The 27240-nt window shown below is 39.8% G+C and overlaps 1 protein-coding gene and 1 pseudogene across 6 annotated transcripts; one reads left to right on the plus strand and one right to left on the minus strand.

Annotated features, from left to right (window-relative positions):
* Positions 1–532: 532 nt before the first annotated feature.
* LOC121517516 lies at positions 533–26009 on the plus strand. Of its 6 annotated transcripts, none has more exons than XM_041799342.1 (11): positions 533–646; positions 785–830; positions 926–1010; positions 11923–12069; positions 12190–12509; positions 12584–12663; positions 20129–20267; positions 20352–20430; positions 20508–20558; positions 20695–20889; positions 23276–26009. In XM_041799342.1, exons 8-11 carry the CDS (start codon positions 20367–20369, stop codon positions 23878–23880), a joined length of 915 nt encoding a protein of 304 aa, XP_041655276.1. In that variant the 5' UTR covers positions 533–646; positions 785–830; positions 926–1010; positions 11923–12069; positions 12190–12509; positions 12584–12663; positions 20129–20267; positions 20352–20366; the 3' UTR covers positions 23881–26009. The 6 variants fall into 6 exon arrangements, with proteins under 6 accessions (XP_041655276.1, XP_041655278.1, XP_041655279.1 ...); XM_041799344.1 differs by lacking the exon at positions 533–646 and having other exon boundaries at positions 735–830; positions 12190–12304; positions 12405–12509; XM_041799345.1 differs by lacking the exon at positions 533–646 and having other exon boundaries at positions 735–830; positions 12190–12304; positions 12432–12509.
* On the minus strand, positions 6333–8679 carry LOC121517514 (annotated as a pseudogene).
* Positions 26010–27240: the final 1231 nt, after the last annotated feature.

Raw genomic sequence — 27240 nt, forward strand, 5'->3', positions numbered from 1 at the left:
TTTTGGGGGTCTCTGGTCTATGGTTCCTTTATTTTGGGGGTCTCCGGTCTATGGTACCTTTATTTTGGGGGTCTCTGGTCTATGGTACCTTTATTTTGGGGGTCTCCAGTCTCTGGTACCTTTATTTTGGGGGTCTGTGGTCTATGGTACCTTTATTTTGGGGGTCTCCGGTCTCTGGTACCTTTATTTTGGGGGTCTCTGGTCTATGGTACCTTTATTTTGGGGGTCTCCGGTCTCTGGTACCTTTATTTTGGGGGTCTCTGGTCTATGGTTCCTTTATTTTGGGGGTCTCCGGTCTATGGTACCTTTATTTTGGGGGTCTCTGGTCTATGGTACCTTTATTTTGGGGGTCTCTAGTCTCTGGTACCTTTATTTTGGGGGTCTCTGGTCTCTGGTACCTTTATTTTGGGGGTCTCCGGTCTCTGGTACCTTTATTTTGGGGGTCTCTGGTCTATGGTACCTTTATTTTGGGGGTCTCTGGTCTCTGGTACCTTTATTTTGGGGGTCCTGGGCTGAAAAGGTTGAGAACTCCCGCCTTCATCCATGATGCTGTGTTGTTGTCAGCAGCCCCTCCTTCCTCTGTTTTCTTCTTCGTTGGTCATTAGTAGATGTTCTCTCCTCTTTTGAATGAATCCCTGTTGGAGAGGTGGGTGTCCATTGTTCCGTCCAAGTTTATATCTGTTTACATCCTGATGTTAAACGTCACATCTACATATTTTAATCCTTACAGTATCTCGTCTCACGTTTCCACCTGTTGACATGTTTATCTGCTTTAAATTTCTAGAATAATTACTCTTATGGGAGTCAGGGATGTTCGTTTCCCGCGCACGGTGAGTTAAGCTAGCTCACGCGCACATCGTCTACAGCTAACGTACGTTCATGTCATGCTAAGCTAATGCTACGTTCTGTGCTTTTATTTTGGTAGGATCCGGAGCGGCTGTGGGATTATGGGAGTTTTTGTCTCTAGCACATAAACAAAACGCAGGTAATTCCACCGCTTACATCAGTAGGTAAGTGCCTAAAACATAAACTTTTACATAATTATGAATAATACACAGAAAAATCTGCCAACAGTTTAATCAGGGCTGAAGCTACCTTTTGTCATTAAATACCACTTTTCCCCCATTTTTGCCACTTTTTTCCAATTTTTGCCCTTTTTCACCATTTTTGCCACTTTTTGCCCATTCAAGCTCCCCTTTGCCATTAAATTCTACTTCTTTTTGTCTTTTTTTTGTCACTTGTTTTAACATCTTTTATCCCATGTTTGCACTTGTCACAATTTTTGCCCATTTAAGCATCCTTTTTCCATCAAATACCACTTCTTTCCTTCTCTTTTTTTGCCCATTTTTGCCACTCTTGACTGCTTTTTACCCATTTAAGTCACTTTTCACTGTTTATTTATTTTTTTTGCCTTGTTTTTGCCAGTTTTGGACCATTTTTTCCACCTGTAACTCTTTTTTTGTAACTTCTCACCCATCTTTTTCTCCCCATTTTTGCTTCTTTTTTGCCCATTTTTCCATCTTTGACTTATTTTTATTGCTACTTCAGACTTTTTTTTGCCACTTTTCACCTCTTAGATTGTGGCTCTTGTAAAGGTATTTCTCAACAATTTAATAACAGTTTAATACTGATTCAAATGAATGTACATGCTGCAACAATGGAACTGGAACTCAGGAACACCTTTTCTTTTCTTATAAAACTTCTTATTTAGTTTGGAAAATATCCAGAAATGGATTTCTGATCATAACTTGCCGTTGTCAACGTTAACATATAATAATAAGATCTGGTGTACTTTTGGAGGACTCCAAGTTGGAATCTCTGTTTAATAACCTATTAATCCTTGCAAAACATTTTAATCATAAATGTAAGTTTATGAATTTTAACCCACTCTTCCTGGTCTTTCTGAAAGAGCTTTCTATATTTTTAACACTTAAAAAGGTATCAATCAAAAAATGCACAATGTCTTCATGAGCATTTTTCAGTCTTTTCCTTTGGTCAGACCCCAGGAAATTGAGTTTATAATTGTTATCTTTCTTTCGGGGGTGGTTTTGTTGTTCTTTTTGTTTATTTTCTTTGTTGTTGTTTGTTCATTATATGGCCTTTAACTGTAATTGTTCTGCTCAGTCTCAAACGTGATTGTCTTTGGAAATTAGTCTGGAAGGTTGGTATTCAGAAATGACAGCGTAAGCTCGCCACCTCCTGGATCTGAAAGGTAACAGCATCTAATCAGTAGTAACTTAGGAATCATTTCTATTTAACTAAATCTGTTTATCTGGGATACCACAGGAGTACAACGCCAAATTATGTTGGCTGATTGTTGTACTGAACATCATCTAGCCCAGTGGCTCTCAACCTAAGGGTCAGGACCCCCTTGGGGGTCGCGAGACACTAAGAGGGGGTCTCCAGATTCCCTAATACAAAATAAAAAATGATTTTTTTTTTATTTCACTGTTGCCACTTTACACCAATTGTGCCAAATTTTAACCAGTTCACATCATTTTTTTCTCACAAATTTTGACACATTTTTGCCATTTTAAACCCTTTCCACCTTTTTCTGCCTGTTTTTGCCACTTCAAAACCAATTCTTGCCACATAAGCCTAATAATGCCTCTGTTGACCCAGCAATGCCACTATTAACCCCCCTTTTTTAACCACTTTTTACACCCAATTTTTACCCACATTTCACTATCTGATACGCCCATTTTTGCCACTTTATATCATTTTTTCAATTCAATTCACTTTTTTCACCAAATTTCCACCCCTTTTTGCAATTTAAAGCCTTTTCAGCCACTTTTGAACTCCCTTTTACCCCATTTATGCCCATTCTTTCCACTTCAACCCATTTTGATTTTTTCCCATTTTTATGTTATTGGTGCCACTTCTAACCCATTTCTGCTACTTTTAAAAATTTAATTTCACTACTTTTACACCTTTTTTGCCAGTATTAACCCATTTTAGCAGATTTTGACCCATTTTAATTTTTTTTTTCCACAAAAGGGATTTACATTTTTAAGAAAGCTGCTACACAAATGATAAAAAAAGATATTTGTTTCTTTGATGAGAGTGGTAATTTTATCAGGTCAGATATAAAACATGGATATCACAGCTTAAATTTACACTAGAGCAGTGCTCAACCTTGGGGTCGGGACCCCATTGGGGTCGGGAGACACTGAGAGGGGGTCACCGGACGCCTTAAGAAAAAAACTAACAGAAAAAAAAAAGATTTAAATTATACTCTTGCCACTTTACATCATTTTTACCAAATTTTAACCCCTTTTCATCACTTTATAACACAAATTTTAGCACATATTTGCCCTTTAAACCCCATTTTTCTCAATTTTATACCCTTTCCACCATTTTGTTTGCCTGTTTTTGTCACTTCTGAACCAATTCTTGCCCCTTTCTGCCTACTGTTGCCTCATTATTGCCACTATTAACCACTTTTTACACCCCTTTTTGCCCATTTTCACCATAGTTATCCTTTTTGGCCAATTTATATCAATTTCTCATCCCAGTCCACTTAATTTCCCCAATTTTTTGCACTTTAAAACCATTTCAACCACTTGTTAATCCCCTTTACCCATTTTAGTTCCCGCCTTTTGCCAATTTAATCAATTTGTGGTTATTTTTGCCACTTTTATCTAATTTTTTGCCACTGTTAACCTATCCATGTTCTTTAAAATCCAATTTCATCACCTTTTCCACCATTTTTTTGGCCAATATTGACCAATTTAAGCACATTTTTTTCCCACTTAAAATATGCTTTGGACAAAAGTTATTCTCATTTAAAGAAGGCTATTTACTACACAAATGAATAGAGATATTTGTTTCTTTGATAAGGGTGGTTGTTATTCAGGTCAAATTTAAAATATGGTTTTCACAGCTTAACTTCACAGTGGACCATGGTTTTGCTGACCTTAGTGGACCCCCAGTTTGGCTGAGTCCCAAAACCTTCCCCTTTATCCCTCCTTATGGACAGCCTTGTCTGCACACAACTATTCATGAATGCTCCTGGCTGTTCAGCCACCTGCAGGTACAGTGGGGGTCCTCGGTCTCTGGCACCTTTATTTTGGGGGTCCTGGGCTGAAAAGTTGGAGAACCCCTGTTTTAAGGGCCGGTTGTCAACGCTACTCTGGCATCACTCCATTACTGCACGTGTTTATTCCATCCAGTGTGTGTGACTTGCTCATAGACAGTTTAAACTCTGAATTTGTCAGTGAGGTCTCAATAAAGTGGATCTTCTTTATTTGTCAAACTGTCATATTTACATCAACATCAGCGAAAGATGTTTATTCTCACTACAGACCCCAAAATGTTGGGAATTTGTGTAAATATGAATAAAAACCAGGTTTTCCCAGCCTATATTCAACTGAATACAACACAAAGAAAGATGTTAAAACTGAGTAATTGTTTTGTAAATGTAAGCATTTGGGAAGGGAAGGCTTTATTGCTGAAGTATTGAAGTACATGTTTTTTATTTCAGGGCCAGTAAAGACTTTATGATGAGAACTCAAAGCAATCACAGCATTGTTCATGCAGTCAGGAGGCGCCACCTGCTGGTTGATTGATGAATAACCTCCAGAGGGACACTGAAAATGGAAAGTTGATTTCATAGCATTCAAACATATTTCCATCCTAATCAAACATGTAAAGTTCCTCCCTGCATGTGCTCAGGGCCGCCCATAAGGGGGGATAAAGGGGACAGCTTTCTGGGGCCCCGCCACACTGGGGGGCCATGAAGGTCAGCACAAATACACTCCATCCTAAATTTAAAGGAAGATCTGAACAGGCACATCCAAACCACGGTGGACAGGAGCTGAAAACATGAAGGTGAAGGAACAAGAAAACGTCTGTCACACTGCAGGGCTCCAAAGTCCAAATGATTTATTGATCCAAAGTAGTGAGACTGGAAACGTCTCTACTGTGGAGCAAGAGAGAATCTGGACTCTGGAGCCCTGCAGAGTCACAGACCTTCTCTGGTTTCCTCCGTCCTAAATGTAAACAATGATAACTAAAAGTGATTTGGTCTAAAATACTCCAAATGAATTATTAAAGCAGCAAAAATCCACATTTGATTCTTTCCTCCTTCCTGTCTCTAAATGTAAACACCATGGGCCGACCCAGCTGAACTCTGAGGTCATTTTAGGTCAGATCTCCAATCAGAATAAAACAGCCACACACCCTCTTCTCTACTCTTTAACAAGCAGCCACCGTATATTTTCACTTTCTCTGCTTTCACAATTCTCTAAAATATCAGAAAGAATATTCTAGATCAGATTAGAGAGCTTTATTATTAACTGGACACTTTGAAGGCTTCAAACAAAACATCCTGATGCTTTGGTAGCCGTTAGCGGAGACTTGAATCCAGCCACAATGGACAAAACCATCAATACGTGAACAGGCTCACAAGAGACCATCAAACCCTCGCCCTCCTGTGTGATAATGCTGAGGAAGCAGAATCAATGAAATCCCTGATTTATTACATCTAACTATCAACATTCAGAGATGAACATTTCAGTTCCAAAATTTTGAATTTTCTGGCTATAATTTGTGTTTTCAAGCTTGAATGGGTTAAAGATGACCAAAGAAAAAGACTAGAGCTGACACAGGTGTGCTGTTCCTGAATAAAACTACAGACTTATTCAGACATACCCTGATATTTAAACCTGATATATTGGTTAAATATTCTCAGATCTGCTGATACCAATATCATGCTGATAATATGGTTCATCCCTGACACAAATATAAAACCTGCTCCTCCAACATTTGTGAATCAAGTGTTATTCTGAGGCAGTGGTTCTCAACCTTGGGGTCGGGACCCCCTTGGGAGTCGTGAGACACTGAGAGGGGGTCCCCAGATTCCCTAAAAAACTAAGAATATTTTTTAAACTCTACTGTTGCTTCTTTACACCAATTTTGCCAAATTTTAACCAGTTTTCATCATTTTTCCCCCCACAAATTTTAACACATTTTTGCCACTGTAACTGTTTTGTCAACAAAATAGATTTGCATTTTTAAGAAGGCTATATATACAAATGATTTATAAAGAGATTTGTTTCATTGATAATTGTAGTTATTTTTTCAGGTTAAATATAAAATAAGGATATCGCAGCTTAACTTTACAATAGACCAGGATTTTGCTGACCTCCATTGTCCCCCAGTTTGGCTGGGCCCCAGAAAGCCCCCCCCCCCCCCATGGGTGGCCTTGTCTCCACATGACTATTCTAGAATGTTCCTGGCTGTTCATCCACCTTCAGGTTCAGTGGGGGTCCCCGGTCTCTGGCACCTTTATTTTGGGGGTCACGGGCTGAAAAGGTTGAGAACCACTGGTCCAAGGAATCTAAATGGTCCCAGTCCTATCAGCAGGTTTACAGCACAAAGCAACATTTAGTTCAACCTGATTCACACAATAATAATGACAACATTTATGCTGAACAAAAAACGCCTCCTTCATTCAGATCTTCAGAAATCAAACCAAACTGATGAAGAACCTTCTGGAAATCCCTGAGAGAGAAAAAGCACTTATCCTTAGAGAACAGCCGGCGTTGGAAAAAGCATCATCTCACAGCTGAACTGATCTGCTGCTCCATCACTCAGACCTCGGCGCCCTCCATGAACATCACAGACATCTGACGGGGACAGATTTGGATTTCTGATGTTTTAGCATCACCAGACTTTCCAACATAGAAATAAGGGAAGAGTTTCTCAGTGAAAGTGTCTCTGTGAGTGTAGATGTGAGTCATGTCTTCAGGGTCGTAGAAGGAAACCTCCTCGACTTCATAGTCCAGCTGGACTCGGACCCTCTGAGGACTCTTCTTCACTCTGACAGTCTGACCAAGAACATTTGTGTATGTTCCCCTGTGATGCGATAAACACCAGCTCTAAGCTCTCCCTTCCTGTCCACTGACTCTTTAGCCAAACCCACAATCCAGTCAGGATGGTCTCCCACCTCCACGTCCCAGCTGTGAATCCCTGAGCTGAAGCCCTCAGAGCCAAAAACATGGGTATATTTAGTGTTTCTCTCTGGATTATCAGGAAGCTGCTGCTTTGTGTCTCCTTTTCTCACAGAGGTCAGATCATCAGACAGATAGAGACTGCTGGCTGCAGTGTTTGGGTCCAGAATGACCGGACTGAAGCTGAGCCTGTCCTTCATCTTCTCCCACACTCGGACGGACAGGTTGCCAACGTGTTTGCTGACATGGATCAGGACTCCGGAGACCAGCTGTGGATGGGACACGGAGCAGCGGGCTCTGGCTCTGCTCTGAGTGTCTTTATAACTGCTGAGGAAGGACACGCTGTGTTTCTGCAGCTCTTCTTCAACAGCACCGATACTCTGAGACAGAGAGGAGATCTGCTCCTGAATCTTCTTCATCTCTCTGCTCACCGTCTTCATCTTCGTCTCCTCTTCCTCCCTCACAGCCGCCAGCCTGGACTCCTCTTCCTCTTTCAGGAACTGCTGGAGCTTCTTGAACTCTCCTCTGATCTTCCTCTCCGTCCACTCCAGCTGCTTCTTGGAGTGTTGGATCATTTCATGGTACGTCTTCTCTGCTTGTTGGTATTGGTCTCTCTTGTCCTGCAGAGACTTTAAGTCAGATTTCAGCTGCTCCTTCACCTCACTGACGGCTTCTTCTACAGGAACCATTTTGTGACCAACAGGGTGAAGACGCTCACAGACAGGACACAGGACTCTGTCCTCATCTTTACAGAATAATCGGGGCTCCTCTGGATGTTTCTGACACACCAGCTCCACCTTCTTCTCTCCTTCAGCCTCAGATGATCCATCTTTCTGTCTGCCATCAAAAGAGTCGGCCACTCCCTTCAGACCAAAGTTCACTAATGGGTAATCCTTTGAGGATTTTCTTTTACACATGGGACAGTTTTTGTTCTCAGCTTTCTCCCAGAATTCCTTCAGGCAGCTGGAACAGAAGCTGTGGTTGCAGCTCAGAGACACGGGATCTTTGAAAGTCTCCGAGCACACGTGGCAGCTCAGGAAGTTTTCAAAAAGAGTGATTTTCTCAGCCATGACTTCTCTCTGTGAGATGTTTTATAGAAAAACTCTCCAAATCCCTTTAAAAGTCCTCTGAACGTGTTCACAGAAAGCTCTCCCACGCTGTCTGGGCGTCGTGACTCTGTTCAACAATAAGAGAAACTGGTTTCAGTACAACTTCTCCTCTACATTGGTTCATCTTTAACAGTAATAAAAGCAGATCTCTGATTTATAACAGCCAGATAAAACAGGACATTTACAACTTTGACTGACCGATGCTGATATCAGAGAATAAAAATTCAATTTGGGAAAATAATCTAATTACAACAACAGCAACACTCACTCTACTGTCAGTAATAAACAAACATGAATCATGTCTCTGACAGAGCCAACATTTACAGTCAGACATTAACTGAAGTAGAATTCATGGTAGGGATGTTGTTGGTGTTCATTACATTCACCTGATGTGTCTCTAAGAGGTCAGAGAGTGTTTACTAGGGCTGTCAGAGTAGCCACGTTAATAACACATTAAATAAAAGTTATCTCAATGACACCATTTGTTTTATCACGCACGTTCTGACCGATTTATCGGCGGGCCGATTAATCAGGCCGATTATAGCGTTTCACAGATTAATCAACATCAGCCAAAATGATATATTAACTTTTTTGCTCTGTGGGGATTGTCTCTGCTCCTGTCGCTCTGTGTTGTGTCTCCATGCTGAACTCAGCCTGGTGCCTGGCCCCTCCCCCTCAGACGCAGCGTTCAGCAGCAGCTCCTTCTCACTCAGTGTTGCCAACTTAGTGACTTTGTTGCTATATTTAGTGAGTTTTCAGACCCCTCTGGTGACTCTTCTTCAAAAAAGCAACTAGCGACAAATCTAGCACTTTTTCTGGTGTAACTGGAGAGTTTTGGAGACTTTGACGTGAAAGCACGTATCGTTGTTGTCCTTCTCACTGAGCAGCGCTGCTGCCGTGGGCCCCTCCCCGTCCCTAAGCACTCACAGGCAGCCTCGTCCTCGCGCAGTTCGACTGCAGCAGAGTAGAGGACTAACATTGTTTCAGACTGGGATCGTGTGTTGCTGCTTGCGCATGTCAGCTCCGCTTCCTGACGGTGCGGCTTTCACACAGGGCGTGAGTTTTCTGCATGTCAGCCACATCTCCCTGCTCTCAAAGCCCCGTCCTTCTTCATCAGTTTTACCTCCGTAAACACTGCTAAAAGCTACTTGATTTAGTGTACAGAGGAAGTGTGTCAGGAACTTTTCAAAATAAAAAAGCATTCTGTACAAGTGAACGGAGTTTCTCTACAGAAATGCTAAACTGGGCTTTTTCTTTGAAAAGCACAAACCAGAAAAGCATTCATACGGTGTTTATCTTTCCTGTGACATATTCTACCAGTGTGGAGGCAGAAAGTTTCACTAATAGTAGATCTTTAGAGAACAGCTTTATAAAACAGGCACATTTAAGCTGGTGGCCTTCCTCAGGGTTATCAAGAAAGACACTGTAAACATATTCTATGTGCATATTTGCCACAACGATGTAAATATGGCTCTCCAGTTATCATTTTCCTGTCTAATATGGTCCACAGCCACAGTATAAGACTATTACACAGCGTTTTAATGTCGTCTAAGTTGCATCTTTGTGAAATAAACAAAGATAAATGCAACTAGTTATTCACATGTTCACATTTGTGTTCATGTACAGTATATATCCTGTGTAAATCAATCTTCTTCTTTCAGTTATCGGCCAAAATATCAGTTATCGACCAATATATCGGATATTGGCTTTTTTTTTTAGCCCCCAGTATCGGTATCGGCATCGGCCCCAAAAATCCCATATCGGTCGGGCTCTATTCTGTATGACCCTCAACCCACCCCGTAGTTTTTGAGATCAGGAAGCGGTGCTGTAGTGATGTACAGAAACAGAAAAAGATAAATATTTCTATGAAAATCTTTGATGACTTTTATTTCTGTCATTTTTGTCAGAAACTTCAGGCTACAGGTGGCAAATATAGCCCTTCTATCAGATTTTTTTTTAAAGAAAAGAAATTGGGCATTTTTATGTTGTAGATATTTTAATTTTATATACAAGTTTGTGCTATGATTAGGGCTGAACGATTAGGGAAAATAATTACAATTTGTTCCCCAAATATTGCGATTTGACATACGATTATTCCTTAATTGTGATGATTTTGACTCATGTTGGAAATGAATGATTGTATTGAAGGGAAGGATGATTTTTATGTCATCCTCATATTTATTTAGAAAAATGTACAAAAATAAAGAAATTAGGATTTTTGTTGACTATTAAAAAAAGGGTCTTAAATGATTTCATGATATGTAATGCATAACATCTCTGCAGCAAAAAAAGTTTAAAACCAGTAATTTGACTCAAATTTCAGGTTACTTCTGCGATTTGAATATTTCAGCAATCGATTTAATCTATTTTTAGATTATTGCCCAGCCCTAGCCATGGTTATATTTTTGATTTATTTTCCTGCTTGCACAAACATTTTAATTTAAAGTTTCTCCTTAAATAAATTTCTGAAAGACCTGCATATGTCTTTTTATTTGCCTGAAATGTGAACCTTTTGAAAGTTTGCTTGCCCAATATTTTAATTTTTTATTTTCTTCAAAAAGTATCAGTATCAATAAAAAATCAAAATATAAGGTATCAGTATCATATCGAACTGGAACCCTGGACTGGTCACCAGTAAATTGCCGGGCTGACATACAGAGAGCCCCCCCCAGTATTTATTTTACTCTGTTTCACAGGTGTCAAAGGCTACGTTCACACCGCAGGCCTTAATGCTCAATTCTGATCTTTTCTCAGATCTGATTTTTTTGTTTGCCTGTTCACACTGCAGTCAACTTCCAAAGATCAGGTATGTATCTGATTTAGAACCACATACGAAAGTGGCCTGAATCTGATTCGAAACGGTCAGATTCAATGTGACTTGCGCTGTTCACAGAAAAAAATCAGATACGAGTCACATGTGAGCAAAAAAATCAGACTCAGACTTTCATCTGCGGTGTGAACGTAGCCAAACTCAAAGCCCAGGGGCCAAATCTGGCCCCAAGATGGTCTGATATTTCTGCTCTAACTGTCCCATCAGCCTGAGGTCTGCAGATTTACTCAAGTATAAAAATGTGAACTTATCCTGATAATTTAAGAAATCCTTGTTAGGTCACAAAATCTGAAAAAGTAAGGAGTAAAAATATTTAGATGAGAAGTCAGGAATGTGGGAAAAGAAATTAATTTGTTTTAATTTCACATGTTGAATTTAGCATCTCACAGTTAAAACTCAAAGTTAGGATTTTGACTTTTATTTCTCACTTTGAGCATTTCAACTCATTCTTGACTTTGCATGATATTTTGAGCTTTAAGATTCATAATTCTAATATTTAAATGATATTTTGACCTTTTAAACCAATTACTTTGTATTTTATCTCATATTTTCAACTCTAAACTTTGACTTCATAATCATATTTTGACTTTTAATTTCATGAGTACAAATTTTATTTCATATTTTGACCTTTTAAACTCATGATTTTGAAATCTACTGTATTTGCCTTAAAAAAAACAATTTCAGTTTTATCTTTTGACTTTTTTCAACTAATAAATTAACTTTTCTCAGATTGTGAGCCTTTAAACTTTTCTTTTTAACTTTTTAAATGTCAAAATCATTTATAATCAGTTTTTTCCCTCATATTTTATTACTGGTGAAACAAGGTTGACAGTTTCTGGTTAAAGGTGACCCTGTTTGGCCCTCAGGTTAGTCCTGAATCCAGAATCTGGCCCCTGCTGTGATTGAGTTTCACACCCCTGATCTATTTGATACAAATTTCAGTCTGTTGTCTGATTCATTTTGTCACTTTTGATAATAATGACTCTAATTACTGAGAAAAAAACAGATAAAAACACACTTTTCATTACAGGATCCTCAAGGGCCCCTCCCTACTGTGGGCCAGGGTAATCAGTCCCTGTCCCCCATCTCTAATGTCTGAGTACCCGCCGCTGTGAGTGGAGCTCGTGCAGCAACTTTTGGATCAAACCATCTCCAAGGAGGAGGAGGGGGGTTTGAGGTATGATACTCGGTTTTAGACGGCCTCCATTTTAATATTTATCATTAGACTCGATCTAAAACATGTGACACTAAATCACAGTGGAGTTTGAGACTAAATAGTGTCATATTTTAAAATCAGGAGGAGCTCCAGACAGACTGAACCATGGCGCCTGTAGCGGACGTGAGCGGGGATCCAGAGCCTATCGGTGATCTAGTTTTTTGGCTGAGAAATGGGTCCTGGTATCCTGACTAAAGTCAGTCCTCTTTAGTTGAACTGTCCCTTTCTATCCCCCTGAATTCTTCTGGTTCATCCTCAGACACATTCTCAGACTCTTTCCGGTCTTCTTGTCTCAGTGAAAGTTTTCCTGGTTTATCCTTCAGCGGAAGTTTGACCGCGCAGTCAGAGTTTGGAGATCAACTTTGAGCTCTTTAAACTCTTCAACACATCTCAGAGACACTGTAAGAGTTTGAGCATTACTACAACAACAGCTGACTTTAACAGACATCACAGTGAACTCTCTTTATCTCTTTAGAATGAAGGTAGAAACAGAGGAAGACCAACCTGGGTTCACTCGGAGACGGACTCTGCTGCTGGAGAGGGAACAGTTCGACTGTGAGCCAATCAGAACACTGCTTTCACTTTCTACCCATCACTAACGGTCTTTTATTTCTAGAATATTTCTGAGAGCAAAGATCAGCAAAGAAACACTGGAGCATTATTATTTATAGACATAGACTTTAATATGTGCTCCTGGTTCAGGTTTTTCCTGTTAAATCAGGATGAAAACTCTAAAATAGTGAAATGATAACTTTCATATGAATCAGTGTTACTCAACCAAAGGGCCAAAATGTTGAAAAACACCTTTGCAAGAGTCAGAGTCTAAGTGGTGACAAGTGGCAAAAACAGCTTGAAGTAGCCATAAAAATAAGTTAAAATGCAGCAAAACTGGGTGAAAAGGGGTTAAAATGAGGAGAAAAAGTAAAACAAATGGTCAGAAAGTAGCAAAAATCGGTGAGAAGTGACAAAAAAGGAGTTGCAGGTGGCAAGAAATGGTCCAAAAGTGGCAAAAAATGAGTGAAAGTGACTAAAATGGGCAAAAAGCAGTCAAGAGTGGCAGAAATGGGCTAAAAAATAGAAAACAAGTAGTATGTAATGGCAAAAGGTACCTTAGCTGGGCAAAACGTGGCAAAAAATGTTGAAAACGAGCAAAAATGGGCAAAAAAGTGGCAAAAAGAAGGAACAAAAATGTGGGGAAAAAGGAGACAAGTGGTATTTAATGACAAATGGTAGCTTATTTAGAAGAAAAGTGACACAAATGGTTTGAAAAAAGGGCAAAAAATTGGATAAATGTGGGTAAAATGGAAAAAAGTTTCAGAAAGAAGTTGCAAAAATGGACAAAAAATAGGAAAAAAAGGGGTATTCAATCTCAAAAGATGGCCTAATGAGTGAAAATGGCAAAAAGTTTCTCCTTTTTACATTTTCTGGGGAAATATTATTAAAAATGAAGACATAAAAGAGCCACATGTGGCTCCAGAGCCACAGGTTGAGCATCACTGATATAGATAGAGAGATGAGGGGCCTTCAGGAGTCTGGGGGTGTTCAGTTATTTAGTGACCCTCAGATGTACTGTAACAGATGACCTCTAACCTTTAAAATCACTTCAGTGTGTCTTAGTTTCCCTGGAAAGCATCTTAGTTTCCCTCCTCCCCACTTTGAGAAGCTCTGATGGAGTTCAGTGTCAATCTTGTCCAAACTCCTGAGCTCAAAGATTGATGTGAATGATTGTCAGAGTTTTTCTCTAAAATGTGATGTATCTCAGGATTGGCTGAGCCAGCATCAGAACTGATGAATGAGCCATGAATGGAGAGTCACACAGGTGAACACAATAAAGTCAGTAAGAGCAGCTCCACGCATGCTCCGTGTTCATGCAGTCAGGAGGCGCCACCTGCTGGTTGATTGATGAATAACCTCCAGAGGGACACTGGAAATGGAAAGTTGATTTCATAGCATTCAAACATATTTCCATCCTAATCAAACATGTAAAGTTCCTCCCTGCATGTGCTCAGGGCCGCCCATAAGGGGGGATAAAGGGGACAGCTTTCTGGGGCCCCGCCACACTGGGGGGCCATGAAGGTCAGCACAAATACGCTCCATCCTAAATTTAAAGGAAGGTGTGAACACACACATCCAAACCACGGTGGACAGGAGCTGATTTTATCATCTGTTTTTATCAGATGATTCTAACAATGTAAACACACAGAGGAAAACCTGAAACAAAGAAAACTTCAGTCATGCTGAAATAATTTCACATGAAAAATATTTAAACTTCAGAAAGTAAGACTTTAAAACATAAACTTGTGAAAAATGATGATAAATCTAAAGCTGTCTGTGTTGATGCAGCAGGAGAGCAGGTGTTATGGTTTAACCAGTGACTGTGTTAACTGGTGACTTTGAGCTGAGCGTGTCAGTGGTTGTAAATATAAATGTCCTTTATTTATCATTGAGTGCAGACATCCTGGACAGGCAGCAGTGGATCTGTTCTCCAGCTGTGTTTGAACAAGTAATTCATAAACATTGTTCCTTTGTACGGCTGATAAAAACTCTCCCTGTCTGTGGACTTTAATATCTGACCTTTGACCTTAACATCTAATGATACTCCTGCTTCAGTAGGATTTTAGAGGTTGTATTGGTTTATGTGAGCTGGTAAAATAATCTGTTCTCATGACTCAACCTGCAGTTACAGTCCTCCAGAAGAGGGGCAAACATACAGGAAAGAGGAGCATTTTTAACCCTTTCTGATCACTTATTATGTCAAAATAAACACCTAACACCTACATATCCACTGATGTTTTATTCCTGAGTATTTATAGATTTGAACTTTAACAGTAACTTAACAGAGGGACAACATAAATACATATAAAACTACTCACCCCCTGGATGTTTGAACCATGTATTGATTTTATAAATCATAATGATAATAATGATAATAATGATAATAGTATAATGATGATGATAATAATGATTATTATTATTATATTATATATCATATTATATTATTATTATTATCATCACCATTATTATTATTATTATTATTACTGTTATTATTGTTATTGTTATTACTGTTATTTTAACATTTAAATCTCTTAATTGTCGAAGTGAAAACAGATTTTTGCAAAGTAACTGCATAGATTTTCAACCCCTGCTGACAAACATGGAGTCTGAACAATCCACTGTCTTTATAAGGTTTATTTCTTAGTGATAAATAAAGAAGTGGAGCACTTAATTGATCAATTCTCCTTTTCAACAATGCTTACTCCTGCTGCCTGTGCTCTGAGTGATAAGGTCTGATTTATTACACACGGACTGTTACAATAATCTAAACAACTTTTAAAGACTGTGCATATATATTTTTACCATAATGTGAAGTTATAATCAGATTTATTTGTGTTTTTCTGTCTGTTTTAAATGTGATTTACTGTGTTCATATTAAGAAACATTACATAGCCATGTTTTTGACCTGTCCAGTGTCTGGTTCAGCTGAAAGATAACTCTTCAATGTTTAAACCACAGTTTTTAAGGGATTCCCAAAGTGAGGCTCATGGCCCCAAATGAGGACCCTCAACAAAATACAATGGTCACCGTTTTCAACAGCTAGCAAAGCTTAACAAAAACCATGATCTGACCTCCGGGCACAGTAGGAGCTAATGATGAATTTAAACTAGAAGTCCTCACAGCGTGACTGAAAATAAGAACATATGATGGTTCATTTCACCTTTACAACGATGGGAATTAGAGAGAGAGCCGTACGTCTCTCTTCTGCTACATTCTCTGTGTGAGACAGGATCTTCTGAGTATATAATCACACATTTATGAATGGGGACAGGAGGGGGGCTGGAGGTTATTTCGACCTGCTAAAGAGAGGCAGAAAAGTCTGGAAACCACTGAACATCAACTTCCTGTTTTCTGTCTGCACACTGCTGACCTCTAGTGGTTAAAGACCACTTCATGAACTCTGATTTACAGTCTAGCCTCCATACCCAGGGCTACAAGTGGAAATACCGCAGGTATTTTCTGTCACCATAACAACATGGAAAAGAGAATGAGGAAGACTTGGAACAGTCTCATTTTAACCGTTGTATTTCTCTCTTTGTTCGTCCTTTGGAAAATATCTTGTGTGTTTTTCCTGTTGTTTTTTTAAACTGTTTTGTTTTTTTTTTTTGTTTAATCCAAACCTTTTTGGTCATTTTTGGCTCAAGGCATAAGCCCACATAAGCGGCTGCCTCAGACCCCGTCACAACCAGAGGGCCCTCAAGAGCGAAGCTGTGAACGTTCACAAGCAGAAGGCCTACACTAGCAACAATATAAAGATCAGTCAGTAAATGAGGGGAAGAGAGAGTTAAAGTCAGGAAAAGTTTATGTTTCATGTCAGGGGATTCACATGAAGCTGTTTAGGATCGTTTCACTAGTGTGCTCATTAAAACTAATGCAGCATGTTTTTGAACGCACCTCACAACTATGCACAGCTGTCTGCAGTCGTTACAGGCAGATGAAAAATGTACTTAAGTCCCGTTAAACTCCAGTGTTTCTGTGACCAAAGCACTCTGCATACGGGTTTTATCCCTTCTTTGCAGTAGCTGCCCATGGAGGTCAGCAAAATCATGGTCCATTGTAAAGTTAAGCTATAGTAACCATATTTTATATTTAATCTGAATAATGACTACTCTTATCATAGCAACAAAACATGAATTTATCTATTCATGCTGTAGAACAGCACAAGCTGACCAAAAATTGTGGGAAACCTGTACCAAAGCAGACTGGGAGTTGAGTGAAAAATATCTTCTCTGTCATGAAAAGCATTCAGTGTTGCTCTCTGCCAAGGTTATTATAGTTAACTAAAACTAAAGAAATAACTAAAATTAAAATTCAAAAATCATTGTCATTAACTGAAACTAAATCAAAACTAAGCTTTACCAAAATAAAAGAACACTAACTTAAACTGTATATTGCACTCATAAAACTAACTAAAACAAAATAAAAATGGAGACAGCATATCCTTAGTGTTAGTCTTTGACAGAACCAGACTGACTGGCACCTACGGAGCCCCAGACAGGACATGGTCAAAAAAAGAAAGATCATGGCCACTATACAGCTATAACGTGCACACAAAATACCAATTTATGGCCACAAAATAAGTATAACGTGCGCACGAAATACTACTTGATAATATTAATATCACTCCTGGACAGCTGGGTAAGCAAATCGAGCGTACCTTAACTTTAGGTTGACAATTAAGAACATAACATTTTTAGAACATAAAAGAGCCACAAATCATCACTAAAGAGCCACTCATTGAGTATCACTGCTCTAGGAAGAAGTCTGACATAACGCACGTAGCCCAGCCCCACCCTTCCTCTCTGCCCCAGGGTAACCGCTGTTATTACTCCATCCTGAAAATAAACGCTTTAAGCATCAGTAGATGCTCACAGGTGACCTAGATTTATGTGGAAGATTCAGCCTTTAAGGCTTGGAGGTTAAAGAGTTTTAACTAAAACTACATCAGACGTTACAGCTGTTAGAAATGAGAGGGCTCTAATGTAGAATACACAGTAAAGTTTAAAATGATGTTTTTTACAATTCAACAAAAGCTAGAAGAACAAAAAACTAAACTTTCACTTTTCAGAGTCAATAAAATTTAAAGTTCTACAAAAAATCCAACAACCTTTTTTTATATCAAATATGCAGCAAACTAAATTAGAGAGGGAATATTTTTATGTTTTCATAGTGAAGCAGGAAGGTTTGGCCCCAGATCCTCCTGTTAGAGTTTAAACTTTAATGTCAGAACTACAGACTATTAAAAAACCAGACAAACCCTGTGTGACGTCAGCTGTCTGCTTACAACAGGAGGACTCAAACTGCTTTTGAAGTCAATCTGTGGTGACTTCCGTAATCGCGGTCTCAACTGAACTTTAGATCAACTTAACGGCAGACAAGAGACCGCCCACTGAGCTCGACTTCCTGTCAGCTAAGCTAGCACAAGCCTTGCCTGTCACTCTATCTGTCAGTCATATGAGACGCACCAATCAGTGCGCAGTGAGGTTTTTCCTAAATATATAAACCTAACCTGACACGCCAGATGGAGGTTCAAAGATGTTTTGGGGTTGTTTTGCTGCCTCTGGCACTGGGTGCCTTGACTGTGTGCAAGGAATCATGAAATCTGGAGACTATCAACAGATTTTGGGCCACAATGTAGGGCCCAGTGTCAGAAAGCTGGGTCTGGGTCAGAGGTCATGGGTGTTCCAGCAGGACAATGACCCCAAACATACCTCAAAAAGCACCAAGAAATGGCTGGAGACAAAGCTGGAGAGTTCTGAAGTGGCCAGCAATGAGTCCGGATTTAAATCCCATTGAACACCTATGGCACTGATCATCAACTGGCGGCCCGGGGGCCACATCAGGCTCCCCCAGAGCTTCCTGTCCGGCCCCCGAAAGATCGTTAAATTCAGAAAAGAAGGAAAAGAAGATTTTAAGAGTATCTTTTGGCTTTAAATGTCTGCAGCTGTTAAATCCAACCAACAAAAAAAATATTGCAATAGTTTTAGAATGACTCATCATTTGATCTGTTTTTACAGATTTACTGTCACAATTAGTAGATATTTAAAAAAGGGTTTAACGTTGGCAGAAGTGTTGCAAAAATGATGAGATAAAGTGGTGAAAAGAGGTTAAAATGTGGTAAAAAAAATGTAGAAAAAGGTTTCAAAAATTGATTACAAATGACAAAAACGTAGTGCAAGAAAGTAATGAAAAAGGGGTTAAAAAAGTGGCAAATAAAAGAAAAGTGGCAAAATGTGGATAAAAGAGTCACAAGGGGGATAAAACAGGAAAAGTGGGCTAAAAATGTGAAAAATTGGGTTAAAAAGGCAAAAGGGGGCAAAGTGTCAAAAAAGGGTTAAAAGTGTCAAAAAAGGAGTAAAGTGTAAAAAAAGGGTTAATATTGGTGCTCAATGACATGTGGAGGGCCCATTTTCTGGGATTCTCAGGGGGCCAGTTCTGCTGTCAGGTCTGTCTCCATGTGGTCTGCTGCATCATAGATAACAGGGATAGATCTCACTGGTAATGACTAAAAATGTCCTGCGTTTGGAAGAAAATACAAATACTACTATAAAAATATTTCAATCAGACCAACAGATTTCTTTAGTTTTTGTGTATTTGAAAGTCCGACCCCCGGAGTCTCTGTTTAGACTAAATCTGGCCCTTGTGCAGATGCACTTAATGACCCCTGACATACGGAGAGATCTCAAAATTGCTGTTGCAAGAAGCACCCTTCAAATCTGAGAGACCTGGAGCAGTTTGTAAAAGAAGAGTGGTCAAAATTCCAGCTGAGAGGAGTAAGGAGCTTGTTGATGGTTGTAGGAAGAGATCGGTTTCAGGTATTTTTTTCCAAGGATGTGCAGCCAGATATTAAGTTGAGGGTGCCAACAATTTTGTCCAGCACATTTTTTGAGTTTTGTGTAAAATTGTGTCAGCCTGTTTTTTTTGTGTTGTTCCAATGCACATAGAGGAAATAAGCACACGTATACCAAAAACATTTGTAACTGCAACAATTTCTGGGAGAAATGGTTTATTTTCTGGAAAAATTCCAGGGGTTCCAATACTTTCATCCATGACTGTACCACTTTGATAACATTTTTATTTTAAATTGGACAATTTTAACATTTTTCTTACAATAATATATCAAATGTATGATTTAAAATCATATTAAAAAATGTTTTCCTTTTGAAAAGGATCCCATGACCCCCCTTTACTGTCTTGTGACCCCCACTTTGGGAACTGCTGCTCTAGTGATGGCAGTTTCCACAGACTAGAACATGCTTTTAGGTCCATGTGTGAAAAATTCGAGTTTGAATAAAGGCCATGAGATTTTAAGAGAACACACCCCCTGTTCTCCCCACATGGAAAAATCCAGGCTTATAAACAGCAGTCAGTAAATGATGAACATGTTTAATAATGTTGGTGCTTACTAACGTTCCTGTCACAGCTGTAGAGGTGTTGTAGTAATATTCTGATATTGACTCAACAGGGGAAAATCCTGTCTTACATGCTGCCTCCTGAGGCGTTTCTTTCCTGACACACTGAAGAGTTACGACATGATAACTTGGCCAACAACCACATCTCACTCTCAGTTATCCTGTCAGGTCTAGAGGAAGAAAGACAGTCAGGTAGGTCTAACCTTAACTCCTGATTTTATCTCATTCAAACATCAAATACTGAACATAATGGAGAATGATTCTGTCTTCTAGCAGGTTATTGAGGACAAAATGTCAGCCAGGCTTCGCTACAACTGTTTATGCAACTGTTTAAGTGCCACTGCTTTAGCTGCAGGTAAGTCCTTTCGCACAAACACACAACAATACAGGAATGTTGGCATTAAATCTAAAGATTTTCCTCTTTTTCTTCAGGATGCTTCGCTGTCCTGATTCTAATTTTCCCGGTGGCTGAGATTATTCTAGGTAAACTGTTTATTCTGTTTAAATGTTCTTTATTCTGTGATGGAGGCTTTATAAGAAAGTCTGCGGCTCCTCTTCACTCTGATAAAGCGAACCTGACTCCTGTAGTCTTCCTCACTCTTCCTCCCTCTGTAAACAGGTGTGGTGTACCTGTACGAGTGTCCGGCAGCCCCTCTTCTCCCAGTCTACGTGATAGTGTGTGGGGTCCTGGCCGTGCTGCTGGTGGCTCTACTGGCTGTGCCAAAGCTCTTCTGTCCCGCTGCGTCCAACAGTCTGGTCTGGACCGTGGTCCTCCTCATCCTGGTCACGTTCACCTGCGTTTGGTTCATCTACGGTAAGACCACAGACCCCCTACCTCACATTCACGCTGTTGTCAAACCTGCACTTTTAAAAGGTTCTCAGAGAGTCCAGGTGGACTGGCCAGAACATTCCAAACTGTCTGCTGATGTCCCGTAATAACACAGGAAGAGGCTGCATGAAAACAAACAGAGGCCAGTGAAGCAGCCCCCTCCTCTCTATGAGACTGTGATGATGACAGCAGTGCTGAGTATAGTTCACATATTCATGACAGCAACCTTTGTTTAAAAACGTGATAAAAGTCCAGGATGTGCTTTTATTTTGAAGGACTGTCCTAGCTCTGGTCCAGACTGACCCGTTTTCCATTTAAGACATCCGGTTATGATGGGACAGTTTGGGATGGTAATGGTCCTTATGGAGGTTGTGGTGGGTCCTGACCCTAGACCAGTTTAGAACCAGAGCTCTAGATCAGCGGTTCTCAGTGGTGGGGTCAGGACCCCGCTAGGGGTCACGAGACACTGAGAAGGGGTCACCAGAGGCTTTGAAAAATATTAAGAATATTTTTTAAATTACAAATTTGCAACTTTACACCAGTTTTGCCAAATTTTTCATCACTTTTTCTACCAATTTAGTCATTTTTATAACTCAAAACCCATTTTTGGTCATTTTAGATCCTTTCCACCACTTTTTCTGCCTGTTTTTGCCACTTCTAGATAACTTCTTGACATCCTCTGCCCATTTTTACCTTTGTTGACCCATTATTTCAATTTTTGCCCATTTTAACCACATTTTATTATTTGTTATGCCCATTTTTTACCATTTAACCTTTTTTGTTGATTTCTACCTACTTTACTTGCTCAGTTAGTCAATTTTTGCAGGTAAAACCAATGTTTCATGCCTTTTCACCAAATTTTCCACCCATTTTTGCCACTTGAAACCAACTTTGGCTGCTATTTAATCCCCTTTTACCACTTTTTATGCCTGTTTTGCCACCTTATTCTAATTTTCAACTACTTACCAATTTCTGCTACTTTCAAAATCCAATCTCGCCACCTTTCCACCAATTTTTATTATTTTTAACTAATTTAATTCAGTTTTTAAGAAAGGGGGTTTACATTTTTAAGAAGGCTGTTTGCTAAGACACAAAAGAATGCAACGCATCTTTGTTTACTTGTTAAGTGAGGTTATTTTTCAGTGAAATATTTGAGTTTTTATGTCAAAATTTAAAAACTTTAAACGTGTAAATTACAAGTTTTTGTAAATTTAAGAGTTTTTAAACATGGGAATTTCTAGTTTTTCTCATAAATTTTAGACCTTTTAAGCGTGGAAACTTCAAGTTTCTCGGATAAATTCAAAGCTTTTTAAAGGTGGAAATGTCGAGGTTTCTGATAAATTTAAGACTTTTTGAGCATGGAAATTTTGAGTTCTCTTTTTTGTAAATATTCTCCCATTTATCCCCCCATATGGACAGACTTGTCTACATACGATGACTGTGTTCAACCACCTTCAGGTACAGGTGGGGTCCCCGGTCTCTGGCACCTTTATTTTGGGGGTCCTGGGCTGAAAAGGTTGATATCCGTGCTCTAGATGAAGCTTGTTTGTTGTTAAAGTGGGGTGTTTTGCCTTTTTTCAAGGCTTTCCACCATCTCTCTGATACCCACGTAGTAGCTTCACATGGTTTACAGCTCAAAAAACTCCTCATGTTTCTCACACTGGCGTCCTGAAAAACCCTTACTTTAACCTCCGTCTGAAGCGCTTCGTTTTCGCTGCTGTCTCTCTAACCCCCCCCCCCCCCAACGGACCTGTTTTCCTCCGATTGGACGATTTTCCGGAGGCTGGCTGGTGGCAGGACTCAATGTTTTGTGCCCGCCCCCTCCAATGTGGCTATGTTGCTATGCTAATACTTGTAAACTTTGAATTAACCGGTCCGACTGAGTAAAATATGGCAAATTTTGATATCCGTCCGTACGTGTTAGACCCGGAGTCTGATCCTGATAGTTTGGAGAGAGAGGGGGAAGAAAACCAGCAGCAGTGAAGGATAGAGCAGGACGTATCTGTTTGGTAAGTGTTTAACTACTGTGTTGCTAAGTGGCTAATGGCTAAAAGGCCTTGTGGGGGGGGGGGCAGTCCGTTCCGCTTTGGCGCCAGCACGGATGAACCAGTCAGGAGATCCTATTGTGATGACCTCATCAGTTTGCTCCATCGAAATCTCGTCTCGGGAAGATCTCGGAGAGATTCCCAACAAACCATTTTCATCAGTTCACAGGCTAATTCCAAGATTTCTGCCACGTACGTTTATCTTGCATTTTGAAAATTTGCATACGTGGAGGATGGCACCCAACATTGTGACTTTATGTTTTAAAAATCAGGAAAGTATAAAACCCCCTCTTTAATTAATCGTTTATTCGTTTCTTTCCCTACAGGAAGTTATCTGGTTTATTCTATTTATCCTCCAAACTACACCAAGAGCTCCAACAGCAGCAGCATCCCTACTCCATCTGCAGCCAAACAGAAACCTGACCTTAACCTCGATCAGGCCCAGAACCAGGGCCTGGACCAGAACCAGAACCAGGACCAGAACCAGAACCAGAGCCAGGGCCTGGACCAGAACCTGAACCAGGGCCTGGGACAGAACCAGAGCCAGGGCCTGGACCAGAACCAGGACCTGAACCAGAACCAGAACCAGAGCCAGAGCCAGGGCCTGGACCAGAACCTGAACCAGAACCAGAGTCACAGCCTGAACCAGACTCAGACAATCAACAACACCAACCGGACTTTACTGGATCTGATTCAGACCTTGTCCCTCAGCAGCAACAGCAGCGCTCAGATGACCAGAGAGCCCCTGAATGCACCACAAACACTCGGTGTGGCGGCCGCCGCTCCGTACTGTAACAGGACGTTGTACCTGTTTGTTTTCTGGACCACCACGCTGGTCTACGTGCTCACAGGAAACGCTGTGCTCATTTTCCTCTGCATCTACGGCTGCATGAAGCTGGGCAACACTCTGGTGAAGATGACAACTTTCTGAGCTGAGATACGAGCCGCTTCATCTCAGAGACTTTAAACCTTTAAATGACCTGGAAGGGTCCTCTTCAGGCTGAGTTTATAGCTTTCAGCCACACTTCCAGCACTGAGACCTGAGGGCAAAAAGAGCTCAGGACATGGCAGCTGTTTGGGTCAATAACGCTGCTGTTTGGGGATTGAATGACTTTAAATTTGTGGTTATGAAATCACAGGTGAGTGGTAAATGGCTAGGTAACGTTACCTAATGATATAAGCATCACTGTCAGCTGTTAGTCAGTGTTCTGGAGCTTTAATGTCAGTTAAAGACAGATTGTGATCAGGCTAACATAATTCTTAACATCAGGATTAGGAGGCGTCTGTTCACTGCTACGGTACTGTTTCCTAAAGCAGCGGTTCCCAAACTTTGATGCTTATGCCCCCCTAAGAAAAGCCAAGACCCCCCAAGGGCCCACCGGGAAAAATTAAACTTTGATTTTAAATTTTCATTGACAAAAACACAACATAAGAGGCCACCATACACTTGTTCTTGACAAATATCTGTGTATAAACTGTCAGTTATTACAACAGTCTAGAAAAAACAAAAATAAAGAAGGGCTGTCTATTTTCAAGGGAAAAAAATCTTTTTTAACTGATTGTCAGGTTTAAACAGTTTTTCATTGACAAGAAATAAACAAGATTTTTTTTTTTATTTTAAAGCTTGTAAATGAATGTAAATCAAAACTTAGATTTTTGAGATTACAAAGTCAAAAATACAACCTCTGTTTTCAGTTTGGTGTCTTGTAAATTTTTGATATTATGCTTTTGTAAATATACCATAATAAAAACAAGAAATATTTGAGATCTTTATGTCAAAATTTAAGACTTTTTAAACGTGGAAATTACGAGTTTTTCCTTGTAAATTTTAGACTTTTTCGAAGTGGAAATTTCAAGTTTTTGTTGTAAATTTAAGTTTTTTTTAAGCAAGGAAATTTCAAGTTTCTGTAATATATTTAAGACTTTTTGAAGGTGGAAATGTCGATTTTTTTCTCATAAATTTAAGAATTTTTAAACTGTGAAATTTTTAGTTCTCTTTTTTGTAAATATACAACCGTAATTTTCAAATATTCCCCCTAAACTTTTACTTTTTTGCTCATAAATGAACAGATTCTCTCATTTGTTTCATCTTTACGATGGCCCTGATTCGCAGTCATGCGTTTTGTTTATAATATTGACTAAAAAAGCGTCTGATTTTGACACCATGAGAGGAAAGGGACAGTGGAGCATCTCTATCAGCGTTTGTTCACTCAGAGGTTTTAAAAGACACTGAAAAAGGGGCTCTGGATGTTGTAACATAAAAGGAAAAAAACAACAAATTGATATGATTTAAAGAGGAAAATTTTTTAAAATAATTTTAAAGAAAGGTAAAAAGAGTCCTATTTAAACTAAAAACATGAGATTTTTTTGCTTAAAGGTAACAGTAAAAACTATACTGTGATCTTCACCAGTGTGTGTGGCAGCTGTGAATAGACTAATGAAGTGTTTGATCATGTTTGTGAAACTTTTTGCCTCATATGGCTTTAGAAATAAAGATTTTCAAACTTCCTGTTCTCAGTAGTGACTCACGTTGGGTTGTGAAACAGAAGTTCAGTGTTCCTTGATGCTCTTGTTAAATTCTCTTCCTGTTGTTTAATGCTGGTCTGTTGCCTAATAGATGGATTCTCTCTGTCTTGTTGAGTAAATATAACACTCACATGTGCGTGTGATCTAAGGGTGGTTTCAGGTTAGGGAGCTGGGCCCAGATCCTTGTACCCCTGACCCTGAAGTCTGGTTTTACCTGGGTGGTTAGGGGGTTATTGGTGACCTGAGTGGTTGCCATGGTCACCATTCTGTCATCTTCTTGGTTGATTTCCAAACCAGCGATGCACCTCCCTACAAACTCAGGTACTAAACTATCACTAATGAGGAAGCAGAGCAGTGGCATGCCTATGGCTGTAAAAGATGTTTGTCTGTGAATCTGCCTCTAAATATGATATTTATGTTAATGAACATCTCAGATGTAAGGCAACAACCTCAACAAAGATGTCAAAAATATTTTTACATTTGAAAGATGTAAAATGGTGTATTTGTAATGCCTATTAAAAGTTTTTAACTCCCTTGGACGTTTGACCTTTTTATTGATTGTATGAATCAGTCATGGTCAATATAATAATTTAAAAAAAAAAAAAAAAAAAAAAAAAAAAAAAATATATATATATATATATAAAATTAAGAATTTTTAAGCATGGAAATATCAAGTTTTTCTCCTACATTTAAGACTACTACTGAGTGTAGTATAAACACCTGAGACACATGAGTCTGGAAGGTCCAGTCACTGGTTCATCAGTATTCCTGGCTACCATTACACCATGAAGACAAAAGAACACTCAGAGAAAAGTCTATTGAAGTCTAAGTCAAAAACATCTCCAAGTCTCTGAACATCCCAGAGTTCAGTTAAATCCATCAAGAAGAAATGAAGGAATATGTCACATGTGTAAATCTGCCTAGATCAGACCGTCCTCACAAACTGAGTGGGCGTGCAAGAAGGAGACTAGTGAGAGAGGACACCAAGACACCTATGACTACTCTGAAGGAGTTCCAAGCTTCAGCAGCTGAGATGGAGAGACTCTGCAGACAACAACTGTTGGCCGGGTTCTTCACCAGTCAGAGCTTTATGGGAGAGTGGCAAAGAGAAAGACACTGTTGAAGAAAACTCAGATTCAATCTGGACTAGAGTTCACCAGAAGGACTGTGGGAGACTCCATGGTCAAGAGGAAGAAAGTTCTTTGGTCTGATGAGACCAGAATGGAGCTTTGAGACCATCAGACAAGACGCCAAACACTGACATCACCACAAACACAACGTCCCCACAGCACGCTGGTGGCAGCATCGTGCTGTGGGGATGCTTCTCAGTAGCCGGCCCTGGAAGGCTTGTAAAGGTGGAAGGGAAAATGAACAAGGCAAAATACATGAGAATCCTGGAGGACAATCTTCTTCAGTCTGACAGAGAACTACGGCTTACAGAAGATTTATTTTCCAGTCAGAAGCATCCGGAGAAAGCTACGCAGAAATGGTTGAAAGACGAAGAGAATGTTCTGGAGTGGCCGAGTCAAAGCCCAGACCTCAATCCAATAGAGGATTTGTGTCTGGCCTTGAAAAGAACTGCTCAGTCCTGATCCCTGATCAACCTGACAGAGCTGGAGCAGTTTATCAAAGAAGAATGGAGTAAAATTCCAGAGTCCAGCTGTTTGATCCCAACTGAGACCTATCCACACAGACTCAGAGAGACTGAGACCTATCCACACAGACTCAGAGAGACTGAGACCTATCCACACAGACTCAGAGAGAC

The sequence above is a fragment of the Cheilinus undulatus genome, linkage group 11 (genome assembly GCF_018320785.1).
Source record: "Cheilinus undulatus linkage group 11, ASM1832078v1, whole genome shotgun sequence".
In the NCBI taxonomy this organism is placed as follows: Eukaryota; Metazoa; Chordata; class Actinopteri; order Labriformes; family Labridae; genus Cheilinus; species Cheilinus undulatus.

Bases quoted from the DNA above. Each gene is read 5' to 3' on its own strand.
- LOC121517516 (XM_041799342.1), top strand. From the start codon at position 20,367: ATGTCAGCCAGGCTTCGCTACAACTGTTTATGCAACTGTTTAAGTGCC. The intron at 20,559-20,694 runs GTAAACTGTTTA...CTCTGTAAACAG, and splicing joins GGTGGCTGAGATTATTCTAG to GTGTGGTGTACCTGTACGAG. The intron at 20,890-23,275 runs GTAAGACCACAG...CTTTCCCTACAG, and splicing joins CTGCGTTTGGTTCATCTACG to GAAGTTATCTGGTTTATTCT.